Below are 23,115 nucleotides of genomic sequence, written 5' to 3' on the forward strand. Positions count from 1 at the left end.
GACCCTGATTAACAGAGAAGAGATTTACACAGAAGTTCAGAGTTCAAAGATCTGCATGCCTGAAAGACCAGGACCACAAGCTCCAAAAAAAAACCAGGACCACACGCCCAAACAGCGGGGGCTGGATATAGTTCACATAGGCCTTGTTGCTCCAATAAGGGAAGCCCCCAGGACTGCTCAGGAACAACTGACTCCTGGCTGGGGTGCTAACTGGACCACAGGAGGCAGATGCTGCTGTCACATCCAGTGTCGGAGGAACTTCATCATATATGCCTGCCCACCCGATGGCTCCAAGCCAGCCCGACGGCTCCAAGCAAGAAGCCACAACTTGAAGACAGTCTTGCTTTGGTTTGGTGCCTCAGCCACGCTGCAGACATCACAGAAATGTTCAATGCAGCCTCCCAGGCCTCACCTCCCTCCCATCAGATTGCAAGTGGCAGAAATCAGTGAGCAAATGGCAAAGAGCAAACTCAGAAATGTCTGTCCCTGTGGCTGGGGAGGGGCTGCACAGGGGAGGACCTGAGTTCGGATCCCCAGCAGCCACGTAAAAGCTGGATGGTGGGGGGGTGGGATGTGCCTGGAGAGATGGCTCAGCTGTTAAGAACACTGCCTGCCCTTCCAGATGACAAGTTCAATTCTCAGCACCTACCCATCTGTAACTCCAGTCCTGGAGGGATCTGATGCCTGGGGAGGCATCTCAATGGAGTGCTCTACTGCACAGACATGGTTCCTGACTTCGGATGCCAGCACCCCTGTAAAAAGCTGGGCTTGATGTAAGCGGAGGTTCTTTGTCCCACTCCATCCTGCAGTTGCTTCTAAATAATCACTCAGAGGCTTGATATTAATTACAGAGTGTCTGGCCTGTAGCTCAGGCTTATTACTAACTAGCACTTGCATTTAACTTAACCCATTTCTATTCATCTATGTATCGCCACATGACTTCATGTTTTCTACCAGTCTGCTGGTATCTTGTTTCTTGGGCAACTGGCTCAGATCTCTCCCAAATTCTACCCTTCTTTCTCCCTGGATCTCTGTTTGGCTTTTCTGCCTGGCTATAGGCCAAATCAGTTTTTACTATCAACCAATGAGAGCAACACGTGTTCCCAGAGTATGAAAGGATCATCCCACAGCAGCTTGGTGGCACACCTCAACAAGACAGCCCCTGTGGCTCACTGGCCAGCTTGCCTACTGGGGCACAGATGGAGCAAGGCCACGTCACACCTCCCTGTAGCCAGCCTCCTGAAGCTAGAGTCCCCTAGAGCCACGTCTTTTCGTTCTGTGAGCTCCAGGTTCAGGGAGAGACATCTGAACAAACTTATGGCCTACACATACATAATGCACAGATGTATACACACACACACACTCACACAACTCTCACACATACTCACATACACACACACTCACACACATACTCACATACACTCTCTCTCTCACACACACACACTCACACTCACACAACTCTCACACATACATACACACACTCTCTCTCACACACACACACTCACACTCACACAACTCTCACACATACTCACACTCTCTCACACACACACTCACACTCACACAACTCTCACACATACACACACACTCACACACATACTCACACACACACACACACTCACAAAATCACTTCTCCACAGCACAGCATATACAGCCCCAAAGTGAAGCTCATCCTGGCCTTCTGCTTTGTACATCCCAGGTAACCAACTGATTTATTCGGCTGAAGCTACATCAGCAATTTCTAAAATTAAAAAAGCCACTAATCAGATTCTAAAATGGATTTCTTCTTCACAGGAAAGGTCACTGAATTCTGACCTCTGCAGAACCATGAGCAAACAATGAGAACCACCACACACACACACGCACGCACGCACGCACGCACGCACACACACACACACACACACACACACACACACACCTCTCCCTCTGGCTTCCCCGACCACCTTGTCTTTCTTTAAACAGCTAGTGGCAAGGCCAACTAATCAGACCTTGAACAATCAAACCATGACTGTGCCCATCAATGTAAAGATTGATGCTGATGACATACAAACACAGACTTCCAAAATAAAGACAGCTCATTAGTTTACTGAGAAACCTTGACTGTCCCTCTACCTGCTACTGGCAAGCTGTGTGCCTGAGGCTAGCCACACAAAACAGGAAAGAACAGATTTCATTCAGAACAAAGCCCTGATCTGAAGAGGCTCACAGTGTGGCTCCTGGGATGGTGGGAGGGAGACCCTGAAAACCAGGGAGTGATGATGTTGGACGGAGGTCCGTGATATTGGACGGAGGTCCGTGATGTTGGACGGAGGTCCGTGATGTTGGACGGAGGTCCGTGATGTTGGACGGAGGTCCGTGATGTTGGACGGAGGTCCGTGATGTTGGACGGAGGTCCGTGATGTTGGACGGAGGTCCGTGATGTTGGACGGAGGTCCGTGATGTTGGACGGAGGTCCGTGATGTTGGACGGAGGTCCGTGATATTGGATGGAGGTCCGTGATGTTGGATGGAGATCTGTGCAAGAGCCCTGGGCAGAGTCAGATTTTGAAGACAGCGACAGAGAAACAAAAACATCTTGTGACAAGAAGTGGGGAAAGTGGCCTCTGTGCCATGTCTACAGCGGGCCTCCAGGAGTAAAGGTCCCCTGCAGTCAGATCCTTCCATTATGTAAGCTGAATAAAGCAAGACCAAACTCCAAGGATGTCAGTAACTCAGTTTGGTGTCTGGGACTCACTCGCAATCTTTTGGGCTCCAAAGGGCTTGGAATCTGCCAGTCACAAAACACAAAGCTTGCCTCCTTGGCTGGCTCCACCACTGCCATTGCTGTCCTGGGAAGTCATCCCATGGTCCTGGCATCTCCAAAGTCTGCGATCTGCTGCTACAGCTGTAATTTCACCAATAGCTTCTCCTGGATTATCTCAGGAACTCTGACCCTACCACCCAGTGCCAAGTCTCAGCTTCTCTCCATGATCCCTTCAATCCTGGGACTTCTGCTGTAACAGAGACCACACACTCACCAGTGGCCCTTGCTGGCTTCTCATGGTACCAGGCTTCATCTGCTCGCCATACTCCTCCGTGTCTTCAAAACCAATGCTACCTGGGAGACTCTTTTACATTACCAAGTTTGGCTGCCAGCACAAGATACAACCTTGGCTCCCTCTGCAAACTCTGAGTTCCCAGAAGATTTCCCCTCAGGGATGCTTGTCTGTCCTTACTGAAGCTGATTCTTCTGCCCCAGATAACCAGCATCAATTTTCCCAACAAAGCAAGCATTTTACTTCAGCAGTGTTTATCTCTTGTTAATCACAGCAGACTCTTCAGCTCCAGCTTACTAGATGCCACGGATTATTAATACAAAATAGCACACAAATGGCCCTGGTTGAGTCTATCTCTCTGAAACTTCACAAGCTAGGCCTCCATCATCTTCATTTCTCTCAACATCCTTATCATCTAAGTTACCACTAAGCTCTGGGCATTTGATGACTTTTCAAGACCAAGGTTCATATTCTGCCATAATTACTCCAAAAACAATGTCCCACTGGTACCAAGTTCTGTTTTAATTGAGGTTCCCATTGCCTTGATAAAACACCATTACCAAAAGAAACTTGGGGAATCGAAGGGTTTATTTCATCTTACAGCTTGGAGCCTACCATCCAAGGAAGGAACCCGAGGACAGGAACTGGATACACAGGCCAAGAATGAGTGCTGCTTATGAAGTGTCCGGCTTGGTTTGCTCTCCCTGCTTTCTTAGAGCACCCAGAACCACCAGCCCAGGGGTGGTACCACCTACACTAAAGAAGGCCCTCACACATCAATCATCAACCAAGAAAATATACCATAGGCTAGTTCACAGGTCACCTGTCACAGAATTTAGGGTTTACCTGGATAACTCAGCCAGATTGCCCTATGGAAGTCCTCATCCATAGTGAATCCTTTTTGGCTATAGCAAAAGGCCCATTTTCATGCTGAGGATGTAGCTCAGTTGGCGGAATGTCCAAACAGGAGGACTTGGGCTCCATCCTCAGAATCACTTAAATCAGAAGTGGTGGTGCATGCTTATGGTCCTACAACTTGGGAAGCAGAGGCAGGAGAGTCAGAAGATTGAGGCTACATGCACATCCTTTTTAGGGTTATCCTCTAGGCCTTCAGCTAAGGGCATCCTCAAGAACTCTCTCCTGCCTGTATTTGTTGTCCCATAAGGAAATGTCACAGATTCTAGGGATCAGTATGGATGTCTTGTGTGGGGCCCTTTCTCGGTGGGACCACTGAGCCAGCATTCCACAAGGATGTAGGGAGGCAAGCAAAGCAGTCCAAGGTGTGACAAGTGATGTCTCATGCTGCCCTGGGTCAAGGTTCTCTCCTCATCATGACAGCAATTGAAGCCAAAATGCAAAACACTCCCTCAGTCCATCTTCCCTCCTCCACTCCTGTCACACTCCAGAATCCCATTTGCACATGGCTCAAAGCCATAAACTCAACATCCACAGATGAAGTCTTCTCCTGCCCCCACCATGGCTCACCCTCGCTCAGCACTGCCATCAGGACCACTGTGTTTGCTTTCTCCAGTTCGTTACTGTTGTTAGGGCTTCTGCCCCATCCCATCCTCTAGGCTCTGGAGCTTTTACTCCCTTCTCTCCATACAGAAACCATGGACATCAATTAGCAGGAGGCACACTGAGTCCTGCCTGAAGAGTAAAACATCAGAAATAAAATGAAAAACTGAAAGCTCTGGCATTTTTAGGTAATCAAAACTAAACATGAAGCTGGGCATAGCAACTCATTCCTATAATAATTCCAGTACCGGGAGGCTGAAGCAGGAGGATTTGAGACCAGTCTGAGCTACATACTGAGTTCCAAGCCAGCCCGAGTTATAAAGTGAGATCCTGACTCTCAAATAAAGCAACCATTGACCCAGAGCCTCCAAGATGATGGAGTGAAACCAACCTTCCCAGGTATTTGTGTGAACTCATATGAATGCCACCTATGACAGCTAACATCCACTATATTCCTCAGCTGATGACATAGTTCTGGAGTCACCTCTAGCTATGACTTAAAATGGACACCAGTGGGGTCAGAGAAATTTGGCCAAGACTGTATGTTCCCAAATCCACTGCGCACAGAGATAGCTGCAGAAGCCAGGGATTATCCATCCTTAGAAGAGGCAACAAGTCAACATAGTAAACTCACACTAAAGATCTACCTTGAGGAACATGGAGCTGGAGTTCACGGTCGGGAAGACCCAGACATGGACATACTTCTTGCTAGCGATGGAATTTCATCTAAGTTCCATGCTGAGTCATTACAACCTTGATACCAAGAAGGGCTGATACACTGCCTCCAGGCACTATTGTGAGAGTGTAAAGCGCTTAACACAGGACCTAGTAGGAAGGTACTTTGATAACTGGTAGCTGAGAAAAGAATGGCAAGTACACATGCATTAGGAAAAGGCAAGCCTTAACTGGCCACTGCAACTACTTTCTAAATGTAGAACATAGGGAGGTCTGGCGACCACCGGGTCACTAAAACTGCAATTCTATGTGACTGTGTTAGTTTGCATTGCTATGACAGAATGCCTGACAGACAGCTTAAGTGGGGGAAGGTTTACCTTGGCTCACAGCTTGCTGGCAGGAGTGTGAGGCAGCATAAAGCAATAAGAAGCAAGGTAAGGCGAGACTTGGGGCGAGGCGGCGTGAACCAGTATGAGGCAATGAGAGGCGGCAGAGTGTGAGAATGCAAAGTGTGAGGCGGTGTGAGCCCGAGGTAGTGGAGATGGAGGCTGGTAAGGGATTGTTCGGTATCGGGAAGGAGGAACGTGAGGGTGATACGATTTGGAGTGAATGCAGATGGGAGGCAGTGCTGATCAACTTTGCACCAACCAGGAAACAGACAAAGGAGGCCAGAACCAGTGGCCAGGATAACCTTCAAAAGCCTACCTGCAATGACCTAACCTACTTCTGCCAACCAGCCTCCATATCCAAAGGCTCTTCGGGCTTCAAAATAGCATTGCCAGCTCAGAGCAATGTGGTCACAACTGTGTGTATGGAGGCCGTTTCAGTTATTCAAGCTCTAACAGGGACTTCAAAGACCAGAGAACCATTAGAACTGACCTTGAGAGGGAAGACACGCCAAGGCTGCCTGCAAAGAAGGCCGCTTCTCAATCTCTGAGTCATGGCCAGTGTCGCAGAATTGAAAAGGCCGTGTCGTTAGCATGAAGATCTGGTCTCATGAAAGCAATGAGACCTGCTCACAGATCAGGACATAACCTTACTTCACCAGAAACAAGACGCATCTGTCCTAGGAACGACAAACTGTATGCCATCTTTTGTCATTGAGACTCAGTCCCTAATAATGCTGTCTTTATGCAGAGTTAAGCTTCTGCTCTAGGAGGCTGGTACACGGATTAATATCTATTCAGTTCCGATACCCTTTCTCCTCTTTCAAACCAGAGAATAACCTGGGATCCGATCCAAACTCTTACAAAATGACAATATGCATATTACTCTTTCCCAGGGTGGGGGAGGGAAAAGGCAGAAAGTCTCCATTCTCGTGAAGTGAACGAAGGCTACTTTCCATCCGCAAGTGCCAGGAATTTTCATGGATAAAGGCACAAGGAAAGTGTGCCTGGCTAAGACATGCAGATTCTAAGTTTTTCTAGAAAGAGAGAAATGGCAAAAAATGGCTCAGTGGGTAGAAGCACCTGCCACCAAGTTGACAACCTGAGTTTGAACCCTAGAACCTACATGATAGAAAAAAGAGCTGATTCTCTGAAATGGTTGCCCAACTTTCACTTGCACACACACACACACACACACACACACCATAAACATACATATAAGCACACACATACATACCACAAGCACACACATACACACAAGGACCACAAGCACATGCACGCATGCATACACACACACACACACACACACACACACTGAATAAAGATATATTTAATTTTTAAAGAAATGATGTTGGGATAATGTAATTTCCCAGAACTGACAATAAATACAACATAGAATATAATAAACTAAAATGACAGGCTAGAAAAATCAAAAATCAAGCATTCATAGAAAAACTGGGCCGGGGGCATTGCCATTTAGTACATAACATCCCTGACAGCTGCAGGACCTGTAAATTTCCATCAGTGGTGAAGAAGTGGCTGGGGGTGCTGTCGAGATGGCTCAGCGGTTAAGAGCACTGGATGTTCTTCCAGGGGACCCAGGGTTCGATTCCCAGCACCCACATGGCACCTGGTAGCTGTAACTCGGGTTCCAGGGGATCTGACACCCACACCCAGACATAAATGATGGAAAAAACCCAATGCATGTGAAGAAAAAATAAACAAGTTTTAAGGATTAAAAAAGAAGAGGCCTGCAGAAGGAAGGAGATTCCCCAGATCACGGATGTAACCACTAGAGTGAGCAGCAGGTTGGTCTGAGGAGGATGCAAGACTCAGATAACCTTCACAAGCTCCACCCAGAGGCAAGAACTTGGGGACCTCACAGAGGGCAGATAATGTTTGAAGCCAACCAAGCACACTGCACAAAACGAGTCAAAGCTCCCGTCTGGGTCAGAGACCACGCTAAAGAGAAACTCCTGGAGGCTGAATCAATGTGAACAAACCAGAGACAACTGGGGAAAAGGAAATCTCTGTCCTTCTTTTTCATTAATTTTAATTATGCCTTTGAGTATGTTGGGGAGGACTGTGCATTTTAACACAGCTGCCCCAAGGGGCCAGGAGAGGGCAGCAAATCCCCTGGGACTGGAGTTACTCGGGTTTGTGAGCCTCCAGAAGTTGGTGCTGGGAGCTGAGCTCTGGTCCTCTGGGAGAGCAGCAAAGGTTTTTTAACTGCTGGGCCCCAGGAATCTCAGTCAAAGAGAACTTGGAGCAAGAGTAGGCAGGCCGTATTTTGTCATGACTTTGCTGCATGAGCAAGAGAAAGCAAGAAGTGTGATGTTCAAATCCTCTCTGGACAGCCTCTTTTTCATCAGGGGGAGGCTCGTGACGCTTACACAAGTGACAGGGGAAACACCTCAAATATGCCATTAAGTGAAACAAGTGAGAAGCCACACACCAGGAAAGCACACTTGGCAAGCACACACATAGAAGGATGAATATATTATCTTCTTCTTGTTTTCAAAGTCTCAGGTAGCCCAGGCTGGCCTGGAACTTGCTGGGTAGCCAGGAATGGCCTTGAACTTTGAATTCCATGCCTCTCCCTGGGATTACAGGTGTGAGTGAGGCGCCACATCTGGGTGGAACATAACATTTTGAAGTAAGCAAGCAGTGATTAAGGAAATCATATGTGAATAGGAAGCGTGCAAAAGTCAGAATTTAGAACTTCAGAGATACATAACTGAAGAAATGAGACAGTTTGTTTTTTTTTTTTTTTTAAATCGGGAAGTGAGACTCAAAAAGGACTTTGAAAAAAAAAGAAAAGAAAATTTTGAGCTGGAGAGAAGGCTCAGTGGTTAAGAACTCCAGCTTCTCTTTCAGAAGACAAGGATTCGAATCCCAGCATCCATGGCAGCTCACAAACCATAACTCCAGCTCCAGAGAACCCAACATCCTCTTCTTGCCTCCATGGGAACTGTGTGCATGGCAAAATATCCATACACATAAAAGAAAAACAAATAAAATTGTTAAAAATGTATATTTGATATATATTTTTTTTTTTTTGGTTTTGTTTTTCTAGACACAGTTTCTCTGTGTAGCCCCGGAACTCACTTTGTAAACCAGGCTGGCCTGGACTCAGAGATCCGCCTGCCTCTGCCTCTCCAAGTGCTGGGATTAAAGGCGTGCCCCAGCACCACCTAGCTAAATATATATATATATACATATATATATATATTTTAAAAAGAAAGAAAATGTTTACTTCAGCAATATGGGAAAGTTACAAAAGAATATGAATAAAATCAAACAGGAGCAGTACTCTTAGAGAACTGGATGAGAAATAGAGAAAATTTTATTAAATCAAACAGAAGTCTGGAGCAAAGGGACAGACATTGAGGCCAGGCAAAGAGAACCACACACATACATTAGACGTCTTTACAGAATGAGAAGGAAGCAATAGAACAGAGAGAAACAACCATAACCCAGAACCTCTACAAAACAGAAGGGCGGGGGGGGGGAGCACTCACTGCCTTATATCCGGAAAAACTGAAATTGCTATCCACAAGACACAGCTCAGCAGGCCTGAATCTTGTTTTAAGAGAGTAATTACTTGTGTAACCAAGAAAAAAACCTCAAGTCACTTTGAGAGGAAGGAAATGAAACTGAGCATCCTTGTCAGCAATGCTTTGTGCCGGGATACAATGGAGTAATAGGTTTAAGATACCTGGGAAAGAAAACAGAAGCCAAAGATTTTTATATTCAGCCTAAATGCAAGTGTAAAAGGCCTCAGTAGGGGGGTGGTGACAGGCACAGATTGTGGCAAGGGCTCAGAAAACATTGTGACAATGAACTGTCCCTGAAAAGAGGAAAGGCAGTTCTCGGGTGAAGCATCCCTGGGGAGACTGGCAGAGGCTATTTAGAACATGTTCATCTGTAGACCTAAGACTAAAGGGTGACAGCAAGGGAACGGGACGTGTGTGTCGTCTATATGATCTGACAGTGGTAGTGAAGAAGCATTGGGAACTACATGAAAAATGACAGCGTATGAAGGGATAAGAAGAATTCATCGGGAATACATGAACAGGCATTAAATCCAATGGCTTCCTTATAGGTGGGCTGTTATTTCAAACTAGGGGAGAGGAAACAAGGGGGTATTAATATGTAATAGGATAAAAACAAACATAAAAACCAATGATTTTTAAAAGCAGGCTGAAGGCGTAGCTCGTTTGGTAGAGTGTGCGGGTGGTATGCACAGAGCCTTGGGTTCAAGTCTCAGCTCTGCACAAACAGACATTAACCTGTAATCACAGCATTCAGGAGGAGACAAGGAGGCTCAGAAGTTCAAGCTCATCCTCAGTGATGTTTATAGAGAGTTCAAGGTCAGCCCAGACTAGAAACTCAGTGGGGAAAGGGGGGAGGGGAGGTTCCAGCATATCAGAAGATTGGATCACCAAAGCCACTCAGCTGGGCCTGTAGTTTGCCATTGACTCTGAGATTATTGTGTAAATTTCTTCAGCCTGAACTGAACAGAATCATAAACTGACACCAACAAATTCTCTACTCAGTTTTGACAGACCCTAACGTGTCACAGTATTTGCTGCCAAAACATTTTTTATAACAAAAATCACAGTTCTGGTTGAAGCCCCTCGAATACCCTGCATCGGTTCCTTGTCTTGGTACCCGCGAGTTATCCACTCCTCTGATGTTTGTGCGTCGTATCTTTCACGTACTTGTCTCATAGTCTACTTCAGTGTCTACAAGCACCATGCTGCATTGCTTAGGAGTGTACAGTTAGTAGAGGCTAGCAACCTTGTGTCTGTGAATACAGGCAAGACTGAAATGTGCAGCATGTCACTGGTGGTCACGTCTTTGGAGTTGGAGTCATAATATTTACTGGGCAGGATGGAACCGGGGATCTTCTTTATAAATATTTACATTTGCAAGCGTCATACACAACCAAGGCTTCCCTCTTATACTTCCTGCTCAAAATACGCTAATTTCAACAGAAAACTGAGCCTAGAACCCAACTCTACCTTATCAGTAAAGATGAATTGGTTTTGTTTTATTCTGTTGTTTTAAAGAACGCACACACACACACCTCCTATCTCCCTAGGAATTTAACAACCCTCTGAATAAAGGATGCTGGCCTGGTTTTATTTGGCCCTTTATAAGGAGGTATGAAAGCTAACCCAAAACGTTCAGTCACCAGGGCAACCCTACTCAAAGTACTGAACACTTAGGCCACAATCTGCTTGTGTAGCTATCATATTCCTGATGGTCCATGTACATTGCACACAAACATATTTCTTCACAGTATCACACAAAGGAAAATGTCCACAGTATGGTATGATTCTTCCTCTCCCTCTCTTAATTCCAAACTTACCTATGTAGCTTGGTTTTTGTTGTTGTTGTTGTTGTTATTGGTTGGGTTTTTTTTTGGGGGGGTGAGACAGGGTTTCTCTTTGTAACAGCCCTAGCTGTCCTAGAACTCACTCTGTCTATAGACTAGGCTGGCCTCGAACTCACAGAGATCTGCCTGCCTCTGCTTCCCATGTGCTGGGGTTAAAGGTATGCGTCACCACACCTGGCTTACCCTATGTAGTTTAACTCACCTACTTGAGTCAGTATCGTCACTAAGCATTTATAAGCTTAAGTACGCACCTGCTTTTCAAAAATTGCCTTTTTTCCCTCCATTATCCTTTATTTAGGAAACATTATTTTTTATCGATAGCGTGTGTAAATGGAAGCTCATTTTAAGATAGTAAGATGGGAATGCTAAAATGCTTGTTATAAAAAGGGTGTGTGGGGTCTGATAACGCCAAAAATTGAAGCTAATATAGCTGCACTGTTTGAAGGCAGGAGTGAGTGGCTCAGGGTTCCCCCCAATGCAGCTGTCTCCCTCCTGGCTTTTGCTGTTACAAACTAAAGTGTTAGGGGTAGGGGAGAGGAATGCCCTTGTTGTGCTAGTATGAGCACTTGAGGCAGGATCCCCAACACCTATATGAAGCTGGGCTGGTAGTGTGTCTTCAGGAGGCAAAGACAGCCCATCTAAACTAAACAGCAGCCTAGGTTCCAGGAGACACCCCATCACCAAAAATAATAATAATAATAATAATAATAATAATAATAATGATGAAGTGGAGAGAGTGATACAGGAAGATACTGGAACCAGCCTCTGGCTTCTTCACACGAACACGCATGCACACACATGTGCACACGTGCACACACGCCTGCACACACACACATACACACAAAAGCGCACACACGCACACACATGCAACCATAATCCTGTACATTTCCTCAGTCAGTGGATGCTTTGTAAATGTTCTGTAAATGGCATTAATTTCTGGTGCACAGATTTGTTGCTTTAGTCTGCTTATAGCCAAACTAATTGTTATAAGCATTGAGTGTGTTAAAAAGCCTTTATTCCGTGACCTGGCTGTGCGACTCCTGGTTGTCTATCCAAGTTAATGAGATACGTTCACATCCACGCCCAGCACCTGAGGAGTAAGTTGAGAAGCTGGTCTCTTCACAAGCAGCCATCGTGTGTGCTTGTCCCCCCCCACACACACACACATATAAAGAGAAGCAAACGTGGATAAAGAGACATTAAATCCAGGGAAAATAAAAACATTCTGCAAGGAAAAAGGCCGCCAGCCTCTCAATCTGAGGACCAGAGTTCAGATCCCAGCATTCATGTAACAAGACACACAGCCCGTGGGCCACATAGTCCAACACAGCTATGAATATGGCTCAACACGAAAACAAAGTTACCTAAAACGTTATGAAATAGTCTACAATTATTTCGTGACTCAATTGTGCGATTCTCAAGTGTGAACTCTGTAGACGACAACGCTGTGTCACGGGGACAAACAGCTAAACATGTCACGCATGCCTAGGATAGCAAGGCCTTTCCCTGAGCTGGGCGGGGTTCTCTTCTGCTTCCGTGCCTGTCACCATCTGCCTGCTTAGACCTGAGCTCTTCTTGGGACACACAGCTCTCCTTCTTAATGCCCTGAGTGGTGTCCTCCCCTACTTTCACTCACTAAGGTATGGCGGAGCAGAGTCACAGGCGGGAAGGAGGGACAGCCATTGGGCATGAATGGTAGTCGGGGATGGAGAGCTTGCTGACTGTCTGCGTTAGCTGTCACATGGATGGAATCTAGACTCACCTAAGATGGGCCTAGGAGCATGTCTGGAGAGGATTTCTTGGTTGTATTCACTGATGTGGGAAGACCTATATTAGTTGAAGGTGGGACCATCTCCTAGCCAGGGGATCTTGGACTGTATAAAGTGGAGAAATCGGGCTAACCACTGGCAGGCAGTCATCACTCTCTCTCTGCCTTGATTCTGGATACAATGTGACCAGCGGCTTGGCTTCAAGTTCCTGCCAGCATGACTTCCCTGCTGTGATGGGCCCCACAGGACACACCCTTAGCTGTGGCCCGAATGAACTCTGCACTCCTTACCTTGCTTTTGTCAGAGCATTTTATCACAATGACAAGCAAAGATGCTAAGACAAACATTTCCCACTTTGGTTTTTTTTTCTTTTCTTTTTCTTTTTTTAGGTTGTTTTGGCGCTTTGTGGTTTGGGGGTTTTTTGGTGTGTGTGTGTGTGTGTGTGTGTGTGTGTGTGTGTGTGTCTGTGTGTCTGTGTGTCTGTGACGTGTATGCAGGTGCTAAGGAAGCCAGAAGAAGATGTCAGATCCCCTGAAGCTGGGTTACAAGTGGTTGTGAGCCACCTGCCCTGGATGCTGGGAACTGAGCTCGGATCCACTCTTAAACACCAAGTCTCTCCAGAACCCCTTTAGTCTTTAAAAACAGAGTCTCAAAGTCATCATGTAGCTTGAGGATGTCCTTGATCTCTGACACCCCTGTTTTCCCCTTTGAAGTACTGGGATTAGTGGTGTGCACCCCACACCCGGTCCATGCGGTTTTGGGATCTGAACTTAGAGGGCTTCCTAAAGCTAGTCAAGAACTCTTCCAATTCAGTCCACATCTTCAGCCCCATATCCTCCTTTACTGGGGTGCAGAAAGAGCTCTCTCCCTCTCTGTCTACTCTCTTCATCTGCTTTTGCCGAATGTCCTTGCATCCCAGAACACAGACCAGGACCCTGTGAAATCACTTTTTGTCCAGGAGCTGCACCTGGAATTCACCTTAAAGGGGCCGCTCCCAGAGGCCCAAGTCACAGCAGGTGCAGCAGGCAGAGGAGAAAACCTTTCTCTTCCAGCTGGCTACCAAACAGGAGCTCATAGACAGGGAGGCAGCCAGACCGGCCCTCAGCCATCCCTCAGGGCAGCTCCTCCCCTCCAGACCCGAGCACGGAGTTAGTTTAGGACCGACCAACCGGCCTGGCATGGCTAAGTACAGCTGAGAGCATACCACTCAGCTCCCTTGTGTGTCTTTGGCCCGTGTGCTAATGCATGCTGGCCACACTTTAATTAAGGCTGTGTGCAGAAAGCCCTGAGAATGGAGGCAGGACAGGCAGGCAGCTGCTGAAACCCCTCCTCCACTCCTGACTGCAAACAGCAGCTCTTTGTGAGCTGGAAGTCCCGGGAAGATGCAAGGTTCTTACAGCAGTGGAGGCCAGTCTCTCTCAGTGGATGGAAGTCTGGAGCTTTAGGTCCCAGAGGAGGAAGGAAAGGGTCGGGGAGGGGGCATGGGGGGGTCGTGAAACTAGCCGCTTACTTAGTCAGCAAAGCCCACAGGGCAGCTTTGCTTTTAGCTCCCTTACACCTCACCTGAGCAAGCCACCTTTCCTTTGTCTGGAATCCACACTTAAAACACACTCTCCATCCACTGTGTCCATGGTGACCTCAGCAGGGAGATGTCAAAACCTCCAGGCCAACTGTGTTAGGGACCAGAAATAGAGAGTAGAGAAGCCAGGAAGCCAGTACTGAGGAGTGTAGATTATCACCAAAGCAATACTGCTGTGATTCAAGTGCTATGAGACACGTCTTGTCTTCGGTGTCCATAGGGGAGGGACATTTACATCACCCTGGAGGGCCTTGGAAGGCTCCCTAGAAAAAGTGGCCTTTTTATTTTTATTTTAAGGGTTAGATTAAACTTGGTAAGAAGATGGCTGTTAAAAAATACACCTGTAACCTTGCGCTGAGGCAAAGGGAGAGGATTTTGAAGCCAGCTTGAGCTACATAGCAAGAGTCTGTATGAAATAAAATAGAGATGAGGAGATGGCTCTGTCTGTCCATAAAGTGCCTGCTGGACCACCATGATGAATACCGGGTTGCATCCCCAGCATCCACGATAGATAGATAGATAGATAGATAGATAGATAGATAGATGGATAGATAGATAGATAGATGATAGAGAGGCAGACAGAGAGATAAAAAGGCATGTGTCTGTCATCCCAGTGTTGGGGAAGGATCACTGGAACACAATAAGATCCAGGTCCAGAAAAAGACTATCTCAATAATGATGACATTAATAAAAAAAAACCAGGCAGAGAATGATTGGGGAAGACCCCAGCATTGACACAGTGCACACCTTTTGCACAAGAATCCAAGCACCACACACACTAAACAAAAAGCAAATCAAACAAGAAATCATATAATGAAATAAAATGGCTAGAAGCCAGGAAGCAAGGCATCTTAAGAGAACGAGGAGCAAGCTCGTGGGTCTGGGCACCACAGAAGCACCTATGGACTGCCATCGCCATAAGCTAGGGGATGGGCAAAGACCAGTTCAAACAGGAACCAAGAGGCAGTCCTCACAGGAACATGGTCAGACTGAAAAACGCTGCTGTATGTTTCTGAGCTCCCAGGGCAGGCAGCTTGGAGGGTAGCCTGAGCATCTCTGATGTCATGACCACGAGGCTCAGAAGGAAGAGCCCAGAGGCGGGAAGCTTTCCGGGCTGAGTTCCCAAAGCCAGCTTCTGCCTGGTTCTCACTTCCGTTTCCACGTCCCTGAAGCAGCCTCTGTAGTTATCATTCACAGAACACATTGACAGGGGAAAGTTATCCCACCAACACCCCCAGGATGTGGCTCCAGACTTCCTGCCCACATCCCCCTGAATGGCCTCGTGGCCCAGGTCAGCAAGCAGGCAAACGCTCCGTTTGGAGGCTGCTCCCGTGAAGCAGCTCATACCGTTCAGAAAGACCAGCGAGAAGATAACGTACAGATCTGAAGGCATGTGGACGAAAGAGAAAGATGGACAGGAAAGATGCACTAAAGACCTCTAGGCAAGTAACCTGTGGGTCACACACACACACACACACACACACACACACACACACACCAGGGGTTGCATCAAATATCAGATATTTAAATTATGATTTATAACAGTATCAAAATTACAATTATGAAACAGCAACAAAATAATTTTGTGGTTAGGGTCATCATAACATGAGTAACTGTATTAAAGACTCACAGCATTAGGAAGGGTACCACTACACTAGGCTCATGAACGATCATCACGTGCACAGACTTCTCTTTTTAATGAAAATAAATAGACGACCACCAAATCCAGCAAAGAATTGGCCACCTGCAGAATCTGTGCTAGATGTCGAAGACTTTGTTTGGGTCAGGAAGTGTTTCAGTGGAGAAGCCGTTAGGGGCAGAGGCTTGACAAACCACACAGCATGACCTAAAAGGGGAAACCCAGCACCTAAGGAGATCTCTGTCCGCAGTGTTGTTAGGGTCAAAGCCTGGGCCTTGGTGACCTTTACAAGCCAGGTTCAGCTGCTCATCCTCAGCAGGCCAAATAACAACAATGAGAAGCAGAAAGAGGCAAATTACTCAACATAGTCATACTGGAAAAGGGAACAAAGACATCCACTGACCCCCAAGACCATCTTTGGAGTACCGACAGGGTTAGGGGTAAAGAGAAGGCAAGACACATGCACAGTTAAACAGTCCTGGTCAATGCATGGCCCTGCCCCTCCATACCGTGCAATCCTGCAACATGGCCTGATCTATCACACAGAAACGTGTGAAAGGAATCTCTTTCCGAGGGACAAGGCCCTCCGCTGACTGGCACCCAGACTCAGCTCTTTTCCTCTCTAGCAGGAGATTCCTGGGCAAATTCCAATTTCTTGGGGTGCATGATTTCAATAATCTAATAACCAAAAAGAGGGGCACAAATTCTCTTTAGGCCATCTTTGTTCCTGCCAGGACCACCCAACAGCCACTTCTAGGCAGTAAGGTCACACACAGCTGGCGAGGACTCTGAGAAGCAATGTGTCCCGGAACTCCAAGCCAGAGCAAATAACATGGCTCCAGCCCTGCTGAGGTTCAAAGGGTCAGGCCAGGTTGGACCTTTAAGATTCTAAATAGCTGGGCAGTGGTGACAAACACCTTTAATCCCAGCACTCAGGAAGCAGAGACAGGAGGGTCTCTGTGAGTTTGAGGCCAGCCTGGTCTACAAGAGCGAGTTCCAGGGCAGCCAGGGATACACAGGGAAACCCTATCTCAAAAAAAAAATTTTTTTTTTAATTAAACAATAAATAGATAAGTGGATACCACTCCAAACATGAAGATTTTACTCTTAGAACCCAGGAAGCCCCTGGGGACTCTCAAATACCTTCCTCCCTCCTTCCCTCCCACTCTCCCTTCCTTCCTCTTTTCTTTCTTTTTCTTTCTTTTCTTTTCTTTTCTTTCTTTTCTTTTTTTTTTTTTTTTTTTTTTTTTTTTTTTTTTTTGAGACAAGCTGACCTCAAGCTCTCCATCCTCCTGCTTCAGCCTCCCGGTGCTAGGAAGACAGATGTGCGTGTGTGTGCGCGCACGTGCATGTGTAGAGGCACCTATGTGCATGTGTGTGAAGAACAAAGATGTCATTCCCCAAGCACCTGTTTGTCTCTTTTTGAGACAGGGGGCTCACTATGTAGCTTCTTTGTCCGGCCTGGAGGTCGCTGTGTAAACCAGCTTGGCCTCAAACTCACAGAGATCCACTTTCCTCTGCCTCCCAAACGCCAGGCTTAAAGGGATGCATCACCATGCCCGGCTCTACTTTGTGTTTTGAGACAGGATCTTTCACTAGCCTGAAGCACACCAATTAGGCGAGGCTAGCCAGCCAAGGAGGCCCCAGGAGTCAGCCTGTCCCCAACTCCCTAGCACTGACATTACAAATATGCTCCACCACACACAACTTGTTTGTTCGTTTTTAATATAGATCCTGGGGGGCAGATTCTAAGATCTTGGTTTGGAGTACTTTTGTTTTGAGGGGCCTTGTTATTTAGTTTGAGGTTGTTGTTTTGTATTAATGGAGCTCTGTCTCTGAGATGGTTGGTGTTCATTGTAACTTGAGAAAACCTGGATTCACCTGGGGAACCAGGCTCGGGACTTGCCTGTGAGGGATTATCTTGATTGTGCTAACTGAAGTGGGAAGATATGCCCACTATATGTGTCATCGTTCCTTCAGTAGGGATGCTACCCTGCATAAACTGGAGAAAAACAGCTAAGCAGGAACCTTGGTGTGGCTTGATACCTTAAGCCTTGATACCTTACCTGGTGCGACCAGATACCTTAAGCCACTGTGACTTTTCCTCCGTGATGGACCATACCCTGGAACCAGCAGCCAAAATAACCTCTTTCTCCCTTAAGTTGCTTTGTTCAGGGTATCTGAACATCAATAAAAAGAAACTAAAACACCATCGTAGGAAAAGAATTTTTTCCCCTTGATATTGTTTCCAACATATCTTCATTTCCCACAAAAAACAGGCAGGTATCAAGTCCTTAAAATTAATGCACTCAAATCTCAAAACCCAAGTCAGAAATACATTTTCTCCAGTCATCTTAATAAAGACATCAATGTTGTCAAAACCCTGAGTTTTGAGGCTGAGCTTTTATTCTCTCTGGCCTCATTATTACAGGAGATGTGTTTTCACACTCGTTCACAAGAAGATTGCATTTTCCATGCTGTCTGCCCATTACATGCTGAATATATTTCAAAATCAAACTAGGACTTCCCTCTAATATTCCAAGATGCATTACCATGGTTTCATATTGATGCTTCAGCACGTCCAAATCATTATCTTACCAAGTATTATCAGAACGAGTTCATAGGGGAGATGGCTGGGTCAGTACAGTGCTTGCTAGGCAAGCATGAGGATGTTAGTTTGAATCTCCAGCACCCACATAAAAAGCTAAGTGTAGCTTTGAGTGCCTGCAACCCCAGTCCAGTGGAGGACTGTAATGGGGATTTCAAGGACTTGCTGGCTGCCAGTCCAGCTCCAGGTTCAGTGAGATACCCTGTCTCAAGGGTATCACAAAGTGATGAAAGAGAGAGCAGGACACCAGACATCCCCTCTCACCTCTGCAACATGCATAGGCATGCACCTACACACACACACACACACACACACACACACACACACACACACACACATACACACATACACACACTCACACATACACACACACATACACACACTCACACATACACACACAGACCCTGCAACAACACAGACACACATGCACATAGACACACATACACATGCCTACCCTGCACCAACACACCAGATGTATACCCAGACAGATGTATACACAGGCACACACACACACACACACACACACACACACACTAAAACCACTCTAGTTTAATGGTGCAAAATATAATTTTATCTTCTATGTTTTAGGATTTAACCAAATCAAAAGTAGTTAGAAACAACTTACGAATGAAATTAAAGGCATATAGAATATAACAGGTCATGGTAAACAATACAGCAACATCCACACGTGATAGGGAAGACGTTAAGACTGGAGAGATGACCAGTGGTTAAGAACACTTGCTGCTCTTGCAAAAGAGGTGAGTTCAGCCCCCAGTATCCGTGTCCCACAGCTGGCTATAACTCCAGCTGCAGAGGGCTCCATGCCCTCTTCTGGCCTCCGGGGATGTACAGAATGCACTTGGGCAAACACATGCATACACATAAATAACCAGCAAAAATGAATCTTTAAAAGGGAAGTTAGAGGATTTAAGTTAAATAGTTCTATGATGTCTTTCAAAAGAAAAGAAAAGGAAGAAGAAGCTTCCATAAACCCGTGCCCTAGCCTCATGCAGACTTTTTTGGATATTACAAATGAAGCCAAGTTTTCCTCCTATTTTTCCCTAAAAAGTGATGATTATTCCAAATGAAAGACTCATAGCCTCAGACTCAGGCCCTCATTCAAATACTCAGAGGACCATGACCCTCAGGGCCACGCCTGAGGAGCTATTATTCTATCTGCAAATGACCCCCTTCATTCCATTTCTTCACATATGTAAATTACCATGTCTGATCTCCAGTCCACCTACCAGCCACAACAAACAAATTACCCTCAAGGGACATCCATTGCCTTGTTATTTTGGTCTCAGTATTAAAAAGGGGGGAGGAGGCAAGGAGAGAGAAGCTATTATATTCCTAAAAGTCAGAGTTCTTCCTGATTAGATTTCTGGCTCACTGATAAATGTTTATTCCCCGAAACGCATTATTTCTGTATTCTGAATATTTGGCTTTTTTTTTCTTTTAGAGCCGGGATATTGTGCATTGTTCCCAATATAAATTGTCTCTAATAATATATGCTGAGTTTTGAAGGGAGCATTTGGTCAAATTCTAATTCCTGTCCCCTTGGGATCCAGCCCAACTTCCAGCAGAACCATCAAAGGCAGCAGAAGAGAATTTTAAACAACTCACACACAGCCATGTCGCCTACTGACCACATTCCTTTTGCCTCCTCCCCTGAAGCACCTTGTAGGATGCTTAGCACATAGAGCACGGGTCTCTCTTATCATCACAACATTTATAAACGCACATTCCCTTGTTTTCCACCATTAAAAAAAAGGAGAATTAAAAAAAAAAAAGTACAATTCCTATCAAGGTTCAAGGTTGAGCATAGCTTGCTGCTTAGGCTTTTGAATCGTTGCACAATTAAAGAGAATAAATAGCACATGCGTATTTCATAAGCTGCAAGTATCCAATGGAGAAAACCCTCTGTAGAAATTCCAAATCCCCAAACAAGACCAGCTACAGACAGAAGTTGCTCCATTTTCACAGCTTCTCAAAATTGTAAGATATTATTTTAATTCAGTAAACCATACGAGAATGCCTTTCCATTTTTTCTTTCATTAAAATTGTGCAAATGATTTTACTCCTGACCTTGCACAAGCCACAATCAAGAAGGAAAGGGTAGAGCTTGCTGCAATATTGCACTCATCTAGTTGCATTAGGCTCAAAATCCAAATCTCCGGGATGTGTATTTGTCATGTCAGCCTGAGCTGAAGACATCTGCCAAGAAGAGACTATTTTCACTATCCGGCTGGTTGATGCCAGCCGGAATCCAGTTCCACAAACCTGAATACTGATGAGACTGAAGCTCTCAGTTATTTCTCTCCGTTCCTTTCTCATACCTCTTCCCTCTGCAGAGAAGTGAAGCCATTTTACTAATTCATGAGTACCCTGACTATCCAACCATCTAAATTTTTTTTTTACTCATCAATAACAGTCAACTAAAAGCAAAGCACATCCCACAGGGAGTGGTTACAGGGAAAGTCGAGCAACTGGCGAGTATTGATTAGCAAGACTCCCTGATACTCACTGAAGGCAGCCACTGCCAGGGCCAGGGTGACAATAATGGAGAACCAGGATACCCACAATGCCTTCTTCCTGTAGTTCTGGGCTTCGTGAGGTTTCAGCCGGGTGCTGCTTTCTAGTAAACCTGATAGAAACAGGGAGGAAAGTGAGAAAGGCATTTTCATACATCAGAACACACAGCTAGAGCTATGGCATCCCATTCCAAAGACTGCACACCCACAGCCTCTGGGCCAAAATGTGTTTTTGTCTGGCCCATACTTGGTTTCTACAAGGAGGAGATTGCACATTAAAAACAAAACACAACAAATTATCATGTGTTCTGGCATCCCATATAAAACTATAAGCCCCAGGCAGTATCATATCGGGTACGTGTTTCCACGGGGCACCAGAAGTTCTGTGAGTTAGAAGAACTCCACACACCTCACCCCACGCCATTCTTCATCCTCTGCACGAAGTCATTTGGCTCAGTAGAAATTTCTCATCCCAACAAAGTCCTTCCATTAGGAAAGAACTGTGGTGACTAATTAGGTGTTCGGGCTTCTCGGACGTGAGCATTGATCCACTAGTACAGTCCCAATAGCAGTGTCGGATTTATACAAACCTAGGAATCACAGACTGTACAAATGCCCTCCCTGGACCGACCCCCAGGCAACCAGTATGTTTTCTCCTGCCTTTGTACTGAAGCACACATTAAGCAAATAACTGACTCACTCACTAGTCAACCAATTAAAAATGTTAAAACTCTCTCGGGGATCTAGGAGATAGTTCATTCAATAAATTGTTTGCCATACAAACATGAAGTCCTGAGTTTGTTTCCTGTGAAGTAGATGACATAGTAACAACACATGCTTGTAATCCCAGCACTTCAGAAACCGGGACTAGAGGATCACAAATTGGTGAGTTCCAGGCCAATGAGAGACTCTGCCTCCTGGTGCGTAGCATTCCCGGGGAAAGGTTTCTGAGATTAAACTATGCCCACATATGTATGCACAAATTATCAGACTATGAAGGGACAGTGAAACTGCTAAAGCCAGAGCTAGCTTCCTAGGAAGGTTTCAAGTACAACGGGTTTTCTTTATCTCCTATGTTTGCACAGAAGGAATCCATGACAAGAACAGGAATCTGTGACAACTCATCAGCAATGCCCACTTAAACATCTCCAGGTTGATCTGTGCTTCGTTCCTATCCTCTGAGAATTAAATTGTAGGGTCTGGAGAGGTGGTTAAGAGCACATACTGCTCTTGCAGAGGACCCATGTTTGATTCCCAACACCCATTCCAGGCAGCTCCCAACTGCCTATAACTCCAGCTCCAGGGGATCTGATGTCCTTCTGTCCTGTTCATATGCAGACATATATACATACCATAATAAATAACAATATTTTTAAAAAGAATAAAATTATAACTAGGCAGTGGTGATACATGTCTTTAATCCCAGAATTTGGGATCTCTGAGTTCATTGAGGCCAGCCCGACCTACAGAGTGAGTTCCAGGACAGCCAAGGCTACACAGAGAAACCCTGTCTCAGATAAACCAAAAGGAGGAGGAAGAGGAAGGAGAAGAAAAGAAGATGATGATGATTGTATGTGCTGTTTTTAGTTACCAGAGAGCCAAAATATCAGCCTTGTATCATATACAAATAAAAGCCAATGGTGCCAGCTCTGGCTTCATAGTGTATCTTTCCGAGATTTGGCAGCCTCGTTCATCACACTGGCTATAAACAATGATGACTAGGGAGGTAAAGCTTAGGTACCATATGTAAAATGTACAGTGTGAGATGTACCACTATAGGAGAAGAAAGGACAGGAAACTACTCTTCCTCTATAATTAGGGTCATGACTGATACACGACAAATCAGGTTAACATGAGAAAAAAAATGTAAAAATTCCTAACAGATATATTTAAACCAAAATCTATGTAATGGGTTAGAGGTGCAGCTCAGTCAGTAGAGTACTTTCCTAGCATGTTTGCAGCCCTGGGTTCC

At 45.7% G+C, this 23,115-nt stretch overlaps 1 protein-coding gene across 2 annotated transcripts in view; it reads right to left on the reverse strand.

The window, feature by feature from the left end:
• Positions 1 to 23,115, reverse strand: part of Tmem163 (transmembrane protein 163) — a 154,069-nt gene that overhangs the window by 125,591 nt on the left and 5,363 nt on the right. The window contains exon 2 of one of the 2 annotated variants that reach the window (XM_051204070.1): positions 21,137 to 21,256. The exons of the other annotated variant lie outside the window; for it this stretch is intronic. Within the exon in view, the coding sequence (XP_051060027.1) occupies positions 21,137 to 21,256 (120 nt within the window). The remainder of the gene's footprint in view (positions 1 to 21,136; positions 21,257 to 23,115) is intronic. 2 annotated transcript variants of the gene reach the window in all.

The sequence above is a fragment of the Phodopus roborovskii genome, unplaced genomic scaffold, assembly GCF_943737965.1.
Source record: "Phodopus roborovskii unplaced genomic scaffold, PHOROB, whole genome shotgun sequence".
NCBI classification, from domain to species: domain Eukaryota; kingdom Metazoa; phylum Chordata; class Mammalia; order Rodentia; family Cricetidae; genus Phodopus; species Phodopus roborovskii.